Genomic DNA, 16420 nt, shown 5'->3' with positions numbered 1-16420 from the left:
GTGGTATCTGACATCAAGATGTTAACAGCAGATCCTTTAAGTCCTGTAAGTTGCAAGGTGGGGCTTCCATGGATCGCACTTGTTTGTTCAGAACATCCCACAGATGCTCAATTGGATTGAGATCTGGGGAATTTGGAGGTCAAGTCAACACCTCAAACTCATTGTTGTGCTCCTCAAAGCATTCCTAAGCCATTTTTGGTTTGTGGCAGGACGCATTATCCTGCTGAAAGAACCCACAGCCACCAGGGAATACCATTTCCATGAAACATGTACATGGTCTGCAACAATGCTTAGGTAGGTGGTACGTTTCAAAGTAACATCCACATGCATCCAAAGAATCCCAGCAGAACATTGCCCAAACTGCCTACGCTAGCTTGCCTTTTTCCCATAGTGCATCCTGGTGCCATGTGTTCCCCAGGTAAGCAACGCACACACACCACGTGATGTAAAAGAAAACATGACTCATTAGACCAGGCCACCTTCTTCCATTGCTCTGTGGTCCAGTTCTGATGCTCACATGCCCTAATGTAGGCGCTTTCGGCGGTGGACACCTATCAGTGGTCATAATGTTATGCCTGATCGGTGTATGTCACATATATCACATATATCTATATCTACTTGACATCTACTTGATCACATATATCTGTATCTATTTGACGACTTCATTACTATTCATTTTGGGCTGGTTGTGGTTGGACTTGGAAAAAGTACCTCCCTAATGGCCAAAACCTTCAAAGTGAAGGAAATGGTGTACTCTCCATTCCGTTGTTCACTATTTCACTGAAACTTTCAAAACAGGCAAATTATAGTTCCATCAGCAGCCTGCTTCTTCTTCCCTGAGCTTACGAGTAAACACAGAACAGAACACAGAAAGAACATTGTACTTAATCAATTTTTATTCAAAGCACAGGCTGCTTTTATGCAGAAAATGTTGCACAACAAACAGGTTTGGGCTCTTATGTGGCCTACAAATGATCAAGAATGTGTGTTATGTTAGTGTAACTGATGTACTGCCTACAGTTCTGCTCTCGGCAGAAAGGTTTCATCACAGACACATCTGTGCTCAAACTCACACAGGCACAGATTCATGCCTGAAAGGTTTCATTTCAAGTAGTTAATGAAAAAAATAGAATATTTAAATGAGCAGTGAAGTAGTTTCCTGCAGACATCTATCAGTAAATACACTCTTAATGTTCCTGTCACTCAGCATTTAATAAGTCTTTTATGAGCAACGGCCCACCAAACCTCATCAAGAACTCGTGGCATATGTTGCTTTCAAATTGACAGAATACAGAATATAAACATAAGGGTGTCTGCTCCCCTCATGTCAATCAAAAAGTGAGATACGCTTGGCATGAAATGGTTGACATCTGACATCCTGAGCACCAGTTACACTTGAATAAAGCATTTTGAATATTTTTCTTCCATCAAAGTGAACTAATTGCCTACATTTGGCTGTAAAAAAACAAATAACAATTTTGTAATGTCAATCATATTCTTTCTACAATAAAAATACACAATGCAAAGACAACAGGGTAACACTTTAGAATAATGGTACTCTGAACATGGTCATAAAATGCATCACTATGAGTAATTGTCTACCTAGTCACTCTGATCTGGCCCATTATTTTACAGTGGGAAAAAAAAAAGTTTTTTTCTGGTCCATTATTCTTAAGTGTTATTGAGAACAGATATTCAGCTATAAATATCAAATAACATTTTTCTAATGTCAATCATATTTTTTCAACAATAAAAAATACACACAAAGCAAAGAGAACAGATTTTCAATGCATTTTATTGAACACTGAGGTATTACCACACACAAAGGAGTATAAAACCCAGCAAAACTGAGAAATAGAAAAAATAAAAAAAGACAATTCTTTCTTAAATAAATGAAATATGTGCTGTAACAAAACAAAATATGGGAAAGAAAAGAGGGGAAGGAAGTTTAAGTAACAGTTCATAAACAGTGTGCTGTCATTTTCCGTTTTGCCATTTAGGCAACATTGGCAATGTTCGTATAGTCAACTATGAGAACTTATGGCATTGATTGAAAATATGCATATTTTATTAAGTGGAGGTGAGGATGATCAAGCATTGGGAAGAATTAGCAGCCGGTACAAGCCGCAAAAGCACATATTTCACAGATGTCCACATTCACAGATGCTGAAACAGACAAAGCAATAACTCAAGTTAGTCAATGTCATTTAATATATTTATTACGCACAAATGAAAAAGTAAACCAGGACTCCTACCTAGTCTAGCAAGGGACATTGTTGCTCCTTTCTGCATGCACAGGGGCACAAACTCCTGTGGCAGTGTTGGATTGGAACATACAGAAAAGTAGCTCGTCTTAGCCAACCGAGGGTTTTGTGTTTGTGGTTTTTGTTGATCGGTCAACTGCTGGAGAACTTTCACAGAGTCCAATGAAAAGGAAAAATCACCTTCCTGCAGGAGGGCAAGTGTAGAAATAAACTAATGAGTTCAATGCATCAGGACTGGCAGCTGCTGTTAAACTTAATGAAATTTATATAAATGATTCTTTACAAATGACTCAAAGGAGTCATGTGCAACAGTATACACGTAACAAAATGAGGTCAGATGTAAATAGTCTATAAATCATATGGAAATAAGTATAGAGGATAATTGTGATTAGTAAGAAGTTTTTAATAATAGAGAAGCAGTAATGAATGATGGCAATAAAAGCTTGAGCTTACCTGGACTTGCACAGCCTCACAGACCAGGCAAAGAGCCACAACGAGGAAAGCGACACACAGGACGGTCTTCATGCTGGCTGGTTCTGCTCGAGGATGGTTTAGTTTAGTATGTTTTTCAGTTGTTGTCACGGAAATCTTTGCCTTTCTCCACCATCGGTCTCCTCTTATAAAGGAAACGTCTCCGGATGAGCAACCTATCAGAACCTGTCATTGTTTCTTTGCTGTTAATGAATAAAGAGGATAAGTTTTACAATGTCGTAAAACAGAATTCATAAATGCTACGTGACCTCATCTGTAGTTGTGACATACACTTTTATGGGCCTTTGCCTAGTGGTCTGTTCTTCATTCTCTAGTTAGGGTTAATTAATAACCACACAATAAGCACACAATAGTGTCTTTGTGTTATGAGCAAGTTAAATCCAATGAGAATACCAATGCAAGCAAATATCAAAACGAAGCTACACCTTTCTTTTTGTTGTTAGGTACTTTTTTCCCCAATCACAGACTGAGACTAATGTTTAGTCATTGAGTACCCTTACTTCCAGATATTACAATAATGATCTCATACTGCAAGAACAATGCTTGTATTCTTTTAAGGAAGTTTAAAAAGTGACGACAGACTTTCTCTGGGCACAAATCTATATATAAAGTATGTATCAAATATAAAGTTTGAAAGAAATATTTTTATTCATTAAAAATGCATTAAATTGATTCAAAGTGACAGCAAAGACTTTTATATTGCTACATAAAATGATTTCAAATAAATGCTGTTCTTTTGAACTTTATCAAAGAATCCTAAAGATGAATCAGTTTCCACAAAAATTCCACTGTTTTCAACATTGATAAGAAATGTTTCTTGAGCACCAAATCAGTATATCAGAATGTTTTCTGAAGGATCATGTGACACTGAAGACTGGAGTAATGATGCTGAAAATTCAGCTTTGCCATCACAGGATTTTTTGTTTTAATATGTTTTAAAAATGTAACGTTATTTTAATTGTTGATAATATTACACTATTTTTACTGTATTTTTGATTAAATAATTGCAGCCTTGGTGATTATAAGAGACTTCTTTCTTCTTTCTGTTGAATGTAGCACAATTTGTTTAATGTTAAACCTAAGCCTTGACACAAAACCAGTTGTTAACAACTACTCTACAACAAAGCAGATCTGGTTTTTGAACAAGCATATTTTTGCCGCTTGTCCTCTGGATAATGTTTGAACTAAAAACAGAACTAAAGATAATTTCATTGTACAGTTATCACAAATCACAGTTGTGTAATGAAATCAATAGGCTTTCAGGGAAGAACAAAAGTTCTATGAACTTTTTTCCCACCAGCATTTACTAAAAAAGTTGCCAGCCAGCACCAGCATTTTTGATCATATTCAAATTTTTTTATGGCCCCCAGAATATTTTGTTGTTTGAATATGTAAACAGTCAATACATTTTCTTATTTTTTTAATCTACAGTTGAATGTGGGTAAGTTTTCGAACAAGAAAGACTTGTCAAATACTTCGAACAGAGTAGATTGAGTCCATCCACACCTCCAAAGTATGCACAGTCGTATTACTCTTCGTGGGTTCGGCATTTTTCTCAGTAACATTAGTCAGTTTTGATTTATATGGTGTTGAATGTTTGGTGATCACATTTGCTTACTTGCTCCTTAATGGCGTGAAAGCTAACAGAAAATCTCATCATCGGTCTGGAAAGAGTTACCGGTAATAATTATCATAACGAAAATAGTCATTTTTGTTTAGATATATACAGGTATAAAGACACTTTGTTTAGTTAACTATGCTGACTCAATGAACATTTAAATGGATGTACAGACTGATGTCTGTCTGGTCTTGATAAACCCTTCAATCATTAATCAGAAAGTTTCTTCTTCAAAGTTTCATGATGTCTGTTCAAGCCGTTATCCTCTCAAATGAATTATGAACAAGAACTTTCAGTTCAACTACATGAAATATTTAGACAAACATTTAGAGTATCAAACCTGCAAAATCTGTTTTTTAATAATTGGTGTATATTTATAAAAATTATTCGTCCAAAGGCTTCAGTTTGAGACTGTGATGGCGCCCACACATGATGATTCATGATGATTTCATTTCAACATTGCAACTGCTTATTGACCAAGCCTCTTTTGTTGTCATTATACGTGATGATTGGCATTGCAGACACGCTCACAGGTGACAACAGACACTCCAACATGCTTGTAACACAACACACGAATCTCACGTTTATCAGGAACATATTGACGTGAGGCATAAAGAGGTAGAATCCAACACTTGTGTTTGTACATAAGAAGATTCCCATGCTTCAATTTGCTATTGCTTATCAGGGCACAGAGACAATGATCATTATGTATTGTGTTTACTTAGTATTATCAATATTCTCCTCCTTGTGAAGGCGCGTTCTGTTTTAAAACTGCTTTATGACTTAATGGCCCCGTAACTGCTTTGACCTTTGCATCAGATGCAGTGTGAGCTGTGAGAAGAAATCAGGACAGTGGGAAACATAAATGTGCTTAAATTGTAAGTCTCTTTGAGCAAATATAAAAAATACAGTGGACAGAAAATAATAGACTTAGCGAAAGTTTATAGAGCTCTATAAAATCTAAAAGAATTTATGTTCAGTTTAATATTATTACGAATAATACAAATTAAAAAAAAATAGCCGATTATTCAGAATCATATCTGCCAATACCAATACTGACAGTTTGATTTTCTTATTAACCCTCTGGAGTCTGAGGCTGATTTGGGGCTTGGAGAAGTTTTGACATGCTCTGACATTTGTGCTTTTTTCAGTTGTTCATAAACATATTAATGGAAAAAGTGTCATTACACTGTATTCAGCACAAACTAGGCTACAATAATATGTGAGGAACATGTATGTACATGTTTGTGTTTTTGAAGGAATAATGTTTATGCGTGGTTATTGAAAAAACAAAAAACTTAAGTCACTGAAATAAGGCCAAAAAAAGTATATTAAATCTGTGTTCACAAGACTTCTGTTTATTGGGGGTTGTAGACTAGAGTTTTTGCTTAAGACTTATGTAAAAATTATGCTGACTACTCTTTCATATAAAACAATAGAGAGATTTAAATTTTGTAAGACACTTTTTGTCAAGAAACACAGTATGCGAGGAGGCGTGAATCTGCATAAATAATGGTCCATTTACACCTGAGAAGACAAAAGAATCACATAATAATGACCTGAAATGACTTGCATATTAATGAGGCCTTTCAGCCAGGTAGACTGTGAAAAAAAACCTCTGTAATAATGTCTCAGCTCATCATAAACAGCAATACTGTGAAATATTATTACAATTTAAAATAATGGTATTCTATTATATTCTTTAAAATATAATGTATTTCTGTGATGCAAAGTGTCTGAACAATTATGTTACCTCTGTGGCATTTCATATAGGCTTTTAGCTTAAAAGCATGCGCATTTGGAGAAATATTGATGGATTCTTATATATTTATGTCAAATTTCTATACTTAGAAGTAATATTTATTGTCATCACTATGAGTGCTGGATACCTTGTTTTTAATTCATACTTGCAGCTGGAGGGCGCTCTCTGTGCACATTTAGTCCACAAATTATTCTAATGAAGAAGAGGACATTTCAGGAATGGTGTTTTTAATTCATACTTGCAGCCGGAGGGCGCTCTGTACATCTTTAGGCCACAAATTCATATAAAGAAGAAAAGGAACTAGGAACTAACAGCATGTCTTCTAGAGATCGCTAACCATGGCTTTACCATCCAAATAAACACTTTCCAAGACAATAAATACACGATTGAGACAATGTATGCATGTATTGCCTCTGAATTTGCGTCTGAATAGCGCTGGCTCCGTGGGCTTGGCCGCATTAGCGGGTAATGAGCTGAATCACAGACTTCTGACATGGCTCTCTTTTCATACAGATTACATAAACAAAGAATGTTTGTTTTCGATTTGACTTTCACGATTTAAGACCTGACATTTCAACGTTTCTTTAGACGTAAGTGTAATTTTCTTTTTTGTCATTAGTATTCATAAGTTACAGTTAATTTTCTTATCAGATTGGACTGCGTTCAGAGGGAGAGGAGAGATCACACATCATGTTAGTTTTCTTTATTTTATAAAAAGCACAACATTGTGTTTTTACTCTGAGTGCACACAAATAAAAGAAGACATTCTATAGTTTCAGTTGATATATTACTTATGTCTCTATGACAAGAAATGACGGAGTAATTTAAGTCTGTTTTGCTGCAATGTGAAAAAAATCCTACAAAATGTGCTGATGCTTTTTCAGACCTCAGGGAGTTAAACTCTCCCAAGTATTGCTGTAAACTATACAGGGAAACCCCTCATTTGGTACACTACTATAATATTTTAGAAGTTTAAATGAACAAAAGAGCTATTATTTTTAACTGCTATTTATTTTCAGATAATTGTGGAGTGGGTGATGCCATGATGTCAGAGCCCACCTCAGACAGAGAGCCAGAGCCTGCCGCGATGGATATGTCAGACAAGAAGACTGAGCCCATCATGGCCCTGGAGCCCGAGCCCCACAAATTTTCTGACCAGGTGTGTGAGCAGACAACATCATGTGTCGCCGTGGGATTACGTGGTACGAGGGAATGGAGGAAGACCCCGCCCACACTCCAATTGAGTATTTCTGTATTTACATGCATCATTCATTGCAAATGTAAATGTTTTTACATAAACTAATGTTAAACAAGTTGCAAATGGTCTATTTAATATCATGCAGATAAAAGGGATGAGCATTAAGACCATTTACAATGATTTTCAGTGAAGTTCATTTCTAATCTCATTTTATTGATCATGTGAGATGCCCTTTGGGGAACGGAAGTCCAAATAAGGGCTAAAATTTGTTTGCTATAAAATTCATATGATTAAACTCTCACCTGTATTCATGATGCTTGACTTCAGGCTTGTATGGGGCAGATCTTGTGCCAAATGTGCCAAATGGCCTTTACGTGGAGGAGGTGAGGGACAGCTCACATAAACTGTAAATCAACAGCTTGGGAACAAATTCCACCTCTGAAAACAACACAAAGTCAGAACAGAATAGATTATCTTTAACAGGGGTGTACAAAGAAATTACGTTTTACTTGTAATATAATACAAATATGTAAATATGTATGTGAAATAAAATATAATACAAATATGTGTAGCCAAATTAAATGTATTCGACTGAATATTTAAAGAAAACAAGTTTAGTTAAAATGACTGGAAAAATTATTTTAATGGATTGTTAGCCTATAAAATATAATTTTATAATAGGAAAAGTTAGATTAATATTTGATGAAATATGAAATAAAATAATAACAATAAATAAATATGTACTTTGTCCTTTAGATGTGTAAATGAAATCATAAAGGCTAAAACTTGGTAGTATATTTTTTATATTTTAATAATACATTTCTTTAATTTCAGTAGTACAATTTCAGTAGCGCAAATTAAAATATAACTATGTATTAAGTATACATTAAGTACAGTAAAGAGGTACAGTTAACCAAGAACTTTACCCTGCTCTTTGTTGTTACAATATGTTTCCAATAGATAATGGAGCCAATTGTAGGTAATAGGCTATAATGGAGATTGTAAAACAGGACAGATGAGAGAAAAAAAATCCCCTTCAGGCACTCAAATAGCTACTGTGAAAAACAGGCTTTTTTGAGTCACAGATACTGTGAAATATAAATTATTTGGAATCTACATAAAAATGCATATTAGATCAGCAGTACTGTCCCAACTAGCCTATTTGTTTAAACATGCAACTTCATAGTGGAGATTGTTGCTGTTTTTAGAGCTCTTAGCATAAATATGTTATGCTATGCAGTTACTATTATAAGATTATTATTTTCTTATTAATAATAAAGATTAATAATAATAATACTTTTTAAATATAGTTATGGCCAAAAGTGTTGACTGGAGGGGATACAAGTTTGATTAAACATCACAATATTATTTTTTATATTATTATACAATATTATATACAATATTATTTTATATTATTATATAAATATAATAATATTTTATATCAAAACACTAAACTTTTTTAAGGTATTTATCTGACAAAATTATGTGGCAAAAAAGTTTTATTTTCGATGCAAAAGAAAAAAAAATGCATATAAAAATATAAAGCTCACAGGAAAAAGAATACACCAACTACAGTACAATTAATATTTCTCTCTTGTTTTCATTTGTTCATAATTTCTTTGGCTGGCCAAAAATTATGTCTGCATAATTTGGCATGTTTCATTGCATTATCACAAATAAAACTATTGACTCCAATCACAGCAATATGCATACAAAATCTTTAACAAATTTTAAATAATATTTGAATGAAGGGTAACGATGTCAATTTTCCTAGGCCAGACATCACTTTTGGCCACTACGGTATATTTGCATTGTTATCATGTTAAGAGCTCATCTTTTTTATTAAAATATGTTTCTTGATTTTCACAATAGATTAAAAGAAATGTTAGCTGACCTGACAAGAATTGTTTTAACAAGACATTTTGCATTTGATTAAACATGTTGTCTTTTTATGTTTTGTTAACAATTTATTTTTCCAGACGAATAATCAGATCTACACAGTCATAGAGCTTGTGAAATCTTTCACCTATCAGAGACGGGAAGTGGTGACAACATGTCCAGGATGGTGACTCACATCATGGACCATTAATTGAGCTCTTGTCCTCTTGATCTTTGCACCTGAAAAGGAAACATGGAACTTCAATTAATGCATGAGTCTGATTGATAAAGAAAGCCAATGCTCCCTAGAAATCAAAGCGCAACATGTAAGGAAATAAAAAGAAGACATATTTTTTTACCAAGATATATATATACATATATATATATATATATATATATATATATATATATATATATATATATATATATATATATATATATATATGTGTATGTGTATGTGTGTGTGTGTGTGTGTGTGTGTGTAAAACACTGATATGAAGATGATTCAAAAATAAAACAGGATTTATTAAAGAACTCAGAATAGGCAGGCAAATAACAATCCAAACAATGCGAGACGACTGAAAAGTGAACAAGGAGGAACTTAAATATACAGTGATAATGAACTCAATGACAGGCAGCTGTGAGAATAATCAGTGTCCATAGAAACTAATGAGTGCAAGGCAAGTGCAAGGCGAGACATTGCATCGTAACAAAAAGATGGCAGAGGGAGAGATGGAGGGGGTTTAGGAGGTGAACAAGGAGCTGTCGAAGGGATGGTGATGAATGGACGATGTAAAGATGAAGCCAAAGAGGTGGAGGAACAGAGCACAGCAGATGGCCTATAGGTCCGTGGCGGAAGTAGAGTGACGACTGACAAAGGGGGAGCCGGTGGGATGAGGGAACATGGTGGAGCCGCAAGGCCGAGAGTTTCTGGTGGAGCCGAAGGTGAAAGGAGCCAAGAAGGAGCCGACAGGTCAACAGGCTGAGATGGAGCAAAGAGAACAGAAGCCAGAGGTGGCAGATGGCAGAGGGAGGGATGAAGGACAGTTTAGGAGGTGGACGAGGAGCTGGCGAATAAATGGTGATAAGAGGAGGTGCAGGCATGGTGACAGGAGATGCCGAAGGGATGGTGATGGATGGACAATGTAATAATGAAGGGATGATGATGATGGGAGGTGGTGACAGAGGAGTGACCTGAGGATGGCGATGATCCCCTGGCGGTGATAATGGAAATTGCCAACAGCCTACGGTGGAGTAGAGAGAGGGAGGAACCAAGATGGTGTAGAGATAACAAGTGGGGGACAACCGACAGAGACAAGGCCGATGGATCCACAGGCACAGATGGAGAGCAGATGGAAATGAGCGACATTGCTGGCATTGGAGACCTCGGTGATGCTGAGCCATCGAGCGTTGGAGGTGGAGGCAGAGTACCCGAGGGCTGAGGCAGAGCCAGTGTGACAGAGGACAGAGGCGACACCGTAGAGAAAGAGGAACCCGCTGTAGCCGTAGGGGTGAAGGAACGGAGCACAGCAGACAGCCCGTAGGTCTATGATGGAAGTAGAGTGACAACTGACTAAGGGGGAGCTGGTGGGATGAGGGAACCTGGTGGAGCTGCAAGGCCAAGAGTCTCTGGTGGAGTGAAGGTGGGAGGAGCCAAGGAGGAGTCAACAAGTCAACAGGCCAAGTTGGAGTGAAGAAAACAGAGGCCAGAGGCAGAGCTGCAGGATCTTCTCATCAGGCACTGCAGGTGGATGTACGACCTGTGGCTCGACATCACAGATTGATGAAATGGAGAAATCATAGTTCATACACTCATTAATGCTGTCCAGAAACAGCGATGATGAAGGTACTGGGTGGGATAGGGTTGGGGACAATACCTTCTTACTGAAGTTTTTCAGCCAGTCTTCATTGTCCATCTTCATTATCCCCTCGTCAGCTGATGTTGCAGGCTCACACCACTGGTCAGATTCACGATGGAGCTCCACTTCCAGGGCAAGGGTCAGCTCTGTCCTCTTCTCCTCTGGCGCTGGCTGATACATCGCGGTGGGTGGTAGCTCTCTGTTTGCGGCTCACACAAATTCTACACGGCCGATGCTAGTGATTCGGGCAAGGACACTCTCCAGACACTAGATGACGGCTTCCTTTCAGTTCAGTTCAGAGATGTCTGGGAGGTCCACCGGATGATGGCAATTTGCCCTGATCCAGAGCAGTGACTTCAGGGTCTCATCGTCAAAAGGGGCAGGTGACTGTGAGACAACAAATCTCTTCCATAAAATTTAAAGGTGCCCTAGATTCAAAAATTGAATTTACCTCGGCATAGTTAAATAATAAGAGTTCAGTACATAGAAATGACATACAGTGAGTCTCAAACTCCATTGTTTCCTCCTTCTTATATAAATCTAATTTGTTTAAAAGACCTCCGAAGAACAGGCGAATCTCAACATAACACTGACTGTCACGTAACAGTCGGGGTGTACGCCCCCAATATTTGCATAAGCCAGCCCATGTTCCCAACATTATGAAATGCATTAGACAAGGGCAGAACGTCTGGATATGCACAGCTGAATCATCAGACTAGGTAAGCAAGCAAGGACAATAGCAAAAAATGGCAGATGGAGCAATAAAAACTGACATGATTCCTGATATCATGATATTTTTAGTGATATTTGTAAATTGTCTTTCTAAATGTTTCGTTAGCATGTTGCTAATGTACTGTTAAATGTGGTTAAAGTTACCATCGTTTCTTACTGTATTCACGGAGACAAGAGCCGTAGCTATTTTCATTTTTAAACACTTGCAGTCTGTATAATTCATAAACACAACTTCATTCTTTATAAATCTCTCCAACAGTGTAGCATTAGCCATTAGCCACGGAGCACAGCCTCAAACTCATTCAGAATCAAATGTAAACATCAAAATAAAGACGATTAGACATGCTGCATGACGAACACTTTGTAAAGATCAGTTTTGAGGGTTATATTAGCTGTTTGAAGTTTTTTTTATGTTGTTTAAGGCAAGCGCCAGCATTTAAAGGGCCACACACCATGAATCGGCTCATTCCCAAAATAGGCAGTTAAAAAAATGAATTTAAAAAAAATCTATGGGGTATTTTGAGCTGAAACTTCACAGACACATTCAGGGGACACCAGAGACTTATATTACATATTTTTTTTAAAAAGTTCTAGGGCACCTTTAAGAAGTTGTGGCTCTTCTGAGCCACAGCAACAAACTTTGCGGAATAATCCATTTCTTGGTCTGGTATTCTGTAACACTGATCTGAAGATGACAAAGATGATTCGAAAATAAAACAGGATTTATTAAAGAACTCAGAATAGACAGGCAAATAACAATCCAAACAATGTGAGACAGTGTGCTACACACAAGCAATACTGGACAACTGAAAAGCAAACAAGGAGGAACTTAAATATACAGTGATAATGAACTCAATGACAGGCAGCTGTGAGAATAATCAGTATCCATAGAAACTAATGAGTGGTAGGAAACAAAGACAAACACATGTGATGAAAACAAACTAAAATCCATGAAAGCAAACTAACAGAGCATAACCTTGACATCATATACAGTATACACCCTAGTGAATATGTTTTTATTAAATTGTATTTAAAATATGTTATTTCATACTAAGTATACTACAAACCCATGCACATATGTACTGAAATATCACTTGAGACTTACTAAAAGATAACTAAAGTGCATTAAGTACAGTTGCAGGGTATTTATATTAAGTACATACACATGTAAATGTATTTGTAGTATACTTAGCATGAATAAATGTATTTTAAATACATTTTTGTATATTTATTTTTCATTAGGGAATATAGATTAATATTTACATTTTACTTTACCATTCTATTTGTTACACAAAACTTGCACTGGGATTTATTTAACATAGGCTACATACCAAACTTTCATGCTAACATTGTAAATTTTAATGTAAGAGGATGTTATGTGGTTTATCTTCAACATTATATTAATCCGTAGCACTGATTTGGCACCTAAACTTGTTGACAGCTTTTGTTTTGGGATCTTTTTTCCTCGTTCAAATAGCCTGTCTGTAATCAGCCATAAACAACACCAAACACAAGCAAGTACTACTTTATGACTTGGGTGAAAAAATGCATTAACATAATAATTTGAAACGTGAGACATAATATATCAGTCAAATCAATGTCAGTGACTGTGTAATCGCATTGTTTTCTTTTAGCTCAAGAGGGAAACACCAATGAAGAAGAACCTTTGTTTTTTTTAATCAAGGCACAAACTGGCACATTTCCATGACTAATACAGCCACATCTCTGTATAATTTAATGCTGGAAACATGCCCATGTTGACCATGATTGCAACGCTAATTAATTTTGTAGAGAAAAGGTCTAAAAAAAAATCTGTTTTTCTGTTTATCGGATAAACATCAAGATTTAAAATATTTGAAATGCATCTATGAAATAATTTATGGAAAATGACTGATAGTATATAAAATATACCCATTTTTTATGTCAGTCATGACTGCACTTTAGCTTATCTATAAAAACTTTTCAAACATATCAGTGTTTTTACAAGCGCAGATGCACGTCATGAGATTTAAAAGTAATCGAAACGCTGTTAGATGCTAATATGTTGCATGCTCTTTGTAGACTGTCAAGTTGATGAATTGCTAATTCTCTACATGTGGGGGAACTTTTCTTATCATTCATCATGTCCTCACTGTGTTGTCAAACTGAAACCATAAAAGAAACAATCACCTGTGAGTGGGGTTACAGTAGATCACACATTAAAGCTGGTGGTCACATACATATGCCAAAATATGATTAACAGCGGGAGCTACAAAACTGATTTGCACCTGTAAACCTCTTGCAATAAACACTAAAAAGGTTTGAGTTTATATTTCAGGTCACAGCTTATTTATTTTAAATGTACTCTGTATTTTATATATATATATATATGGCCCTCCTTTTGTTCTTTCATAAACCTGCATAATCTTTATCTGTGAGACATTAACTCCTTTGGGCCAGAGGTTTATAAAAGTTTAACATTTCTGTGAGAATGCTCACATTATCTCTCACTATATTGAGTGCCTCATGAAGCAGAGTCATTGATTTTGCATTGAAAAGGGTTTGATTTGTCTTTGTCTAACAAAAAATACCCCCCATATACAGACATCCTTAAGTCTGAGACCATTATATACAGTAATCAGCATAATTCAAGTGAAAAGTATGTGGACTTTTTGGTTTAATGACAGCAGCACTCAAGAAACTCAAATACCTGATGATCCTAAGGCTTATTTTCATGAGTGAGCTGTAAGATCTCTTTGAATTTGATTGTTTAAACTTATTGTTCATTCACAGATTTTCAGTGTGTTTTCAGACTTTTGGATCCCTGCCTTGCACCATCATCAAATCCTTCTCTAGTCCTGCTGATAGATTCATTAGAAACTTAATGAACAGGGGATTTATTCCGACTGCCTCATTGGACATGTGCCTCGAAACAGAAGACCAGCCTGAGTCATATTAAATGATTTAACATGTAAGCAAATGTGTTGAACACTGACTCAAGCATTTGGATTTGGGACTGATCTCTGCTATGACAACAGTGAGAGAGTCGATATAAACGAACACAGAGCTTACTCAAGGATGACTTTCTTCCAATGACTGAAGCGTTTAACGGCATTCACAAAGGCCAAGCGTGACCAAGCAAGCTTTTACCGGGATATGAATTAAAAGATCACTGCAGTGTTAGTAGTTGTCAGGTAATGTGCGTGCTGTTGAATATCTCTAGGGGAAAGAATGAAGACACTTGTGACTACTCATATGATACTGTACTGTTTACCTAGGCAATATATTTTACTCTGAAAGCTTATATGCAAAGCAATAAGTCATGAGAGTATTTAGAGTGACTGCACCACAGTGAAGGGGTATTGTTGTGCTATGTAACTTTTGGCCCTCTAGCGATTAAAAATAAAACTATGCGTCTTGTGAAAGAACAGTTTTGGTTGTGCATGTGCTTCAGCTCTGCTTTTCTTTGTGCATGAATGGTTTATGGCACTGATGTTCTCATGGAAATCTAAAGAAGATGTCATGTGAGCAGATGCAATATCTTATGCTGTTGCTTTAACTTAAAGGTGCAGTGTGTAAATTTTAGCGGCATCTTGCAGTGAGATTGCGAATTGCAATATAGAGAAGCTACGGTGGCCAACATAGGACAAATATGTTGTCGTCTGAGACAGCAGAGAGTAGATAGGAAAGCAAACACACTCTGTAGAGCAGTTTGTCCATTTAGGGCTACTGTAGAAACATGCCAGCACAAAATGGTGACTTAAGGCCCCGGTATACTTCAAACGAAGTTCTTTTTCGTTCTTCATTTAGGGGTAAAACGAAGTTCGAAATGCGTGACCAGCGATATACTGTAAACGAACATCTGACGCCGCCCACACAGCTGAGAGCCATGCATATGTGCCATGCATTTTCTTCTCAGTAACAAAATAAACAACAAAAATGAGAAAACAGCAAGCATTTATTATAGAAAGCATAAGAAAGCGTCTGATCATAACCGCATGGCAATGTTAGCACAAGCTCTGCAAAGTAGCACTCCAGCCACGTCACGTCTTCATATAGCACTTTATTCAATAGATTGCTTAAAATCAAGCAGCTTTACAGTATCAAACATGAAAAAAGTGTTAGTGCCTAATTTTTTTACAAGCACAACTTCATTTTGTACTATAAAGTGGCTATCCAGTGTGTTCATGTTTTCACCCATGGAGATCTTACCTTGAAGAACTCAAACACAAGAAATGATTCAGAGACGCGTCCCACGCAAGTGAAGGCGGAGCCTCAGTGCACACCTCCTTACGTTATCGTCACTGACCAATGGTAGTACGAAGGTGTTTTGCAGCTGGAGAAAACTTTTCCTGAATGTTCGTTTTGGCAAGCCGTTTCAAACTTCCAAAAAGAACACAAAATGAACTTCATTTTGGCCTGATTTTGTTCGAAATTACATCACATCAGTTCATTCTTCGATTTCGTTTGTAGTATACCGGGGCCTTTAACATGTAAGGGGACCCACGCATGTCGATAGAAATGGCTTATTCTAAGGTAATAAAAACATAACAGTTCATTATGTAAGGTCTTTATACACCACTGAAAACATAGATCTTCCTAAAATGTACACATTGCTCCTTTAAAGGAAACATTGAT

At 36.5% G+C, this 16420-nt stretch overlaps 1 protein-coding gene across 1 annotated transcript; it reads right to left on the bottom strand.

Moving 5' to 3' along the window:
* Positions 1-1775: 1775 nt before the first annotated feature.
* si:ch211-220m17.5 (guanylin family protein) lies at positions 1776-2875 on the bottom strand. The gene is made up of 3 exons (XM_067387254.1): positions 2718-2875; positions 2256-2448; positions 1776-2166 (listed from the first exon to the last, which is right to left on the bottom strand). Exons 1-3 carry the CDS (start codon positions 2787-2789, stop codon positions 2108-2110), a joined length of 324 nt encoding a protein of 107 aa, XP_067243355.1. The 5' UTR covers positions 2790-2875; the 3' UTR covers positions 1776-2107.
* Positions 2876-16420: the final 13545 nt, after the last annotated feature.

Source organism: Chanodichthys erythropterus, chromosome 6 (genome assembly GCF_024489055.1).
Source record: "Chanodichthys erythropterus isolate Z2021 chromosome 6, ASM2448905v1, whole genome shotgun sequence".
NCBI lineage: Eukaryota > Metazoa > Chordata > Actinopteri > Cypriniformes > Xenocyprididae > Chanodichthys > Chanodichthys erythropterus.
This window is presented reverse-complemented; position numbering and strand designations above follow the sequence as displayed.

What these genes read in the sequence shown, in the direction of transcription:
- si:ch211-220m17.5 (XM_067387254.1), bottom strand. Translation starts at nt 2,789, where the DNA reads ATGAAGACCGTCCTGTGTGTCGCTTTCCTCGTTGTGGCTCTTTGCCTG. An exon ending in GTGAGGCTGTGCAAGTCCAG is followed by an intron (nt 2,449 to 2,717) that starts GTAAGCTCAAGC and finishes GCCCTCCTGCAG; the next exon opens with GAAGGTGATTTTTCCTTTTC. An exon ending in AATGTCCCTTGCTAGACTAG is followed by an intron (nt 2,167 to 2,255) that starts GTAGGAGTCCTG and finishes TGTCTGTTTCAG; the next exon opens with CATCTGTGAATGTGGACATC.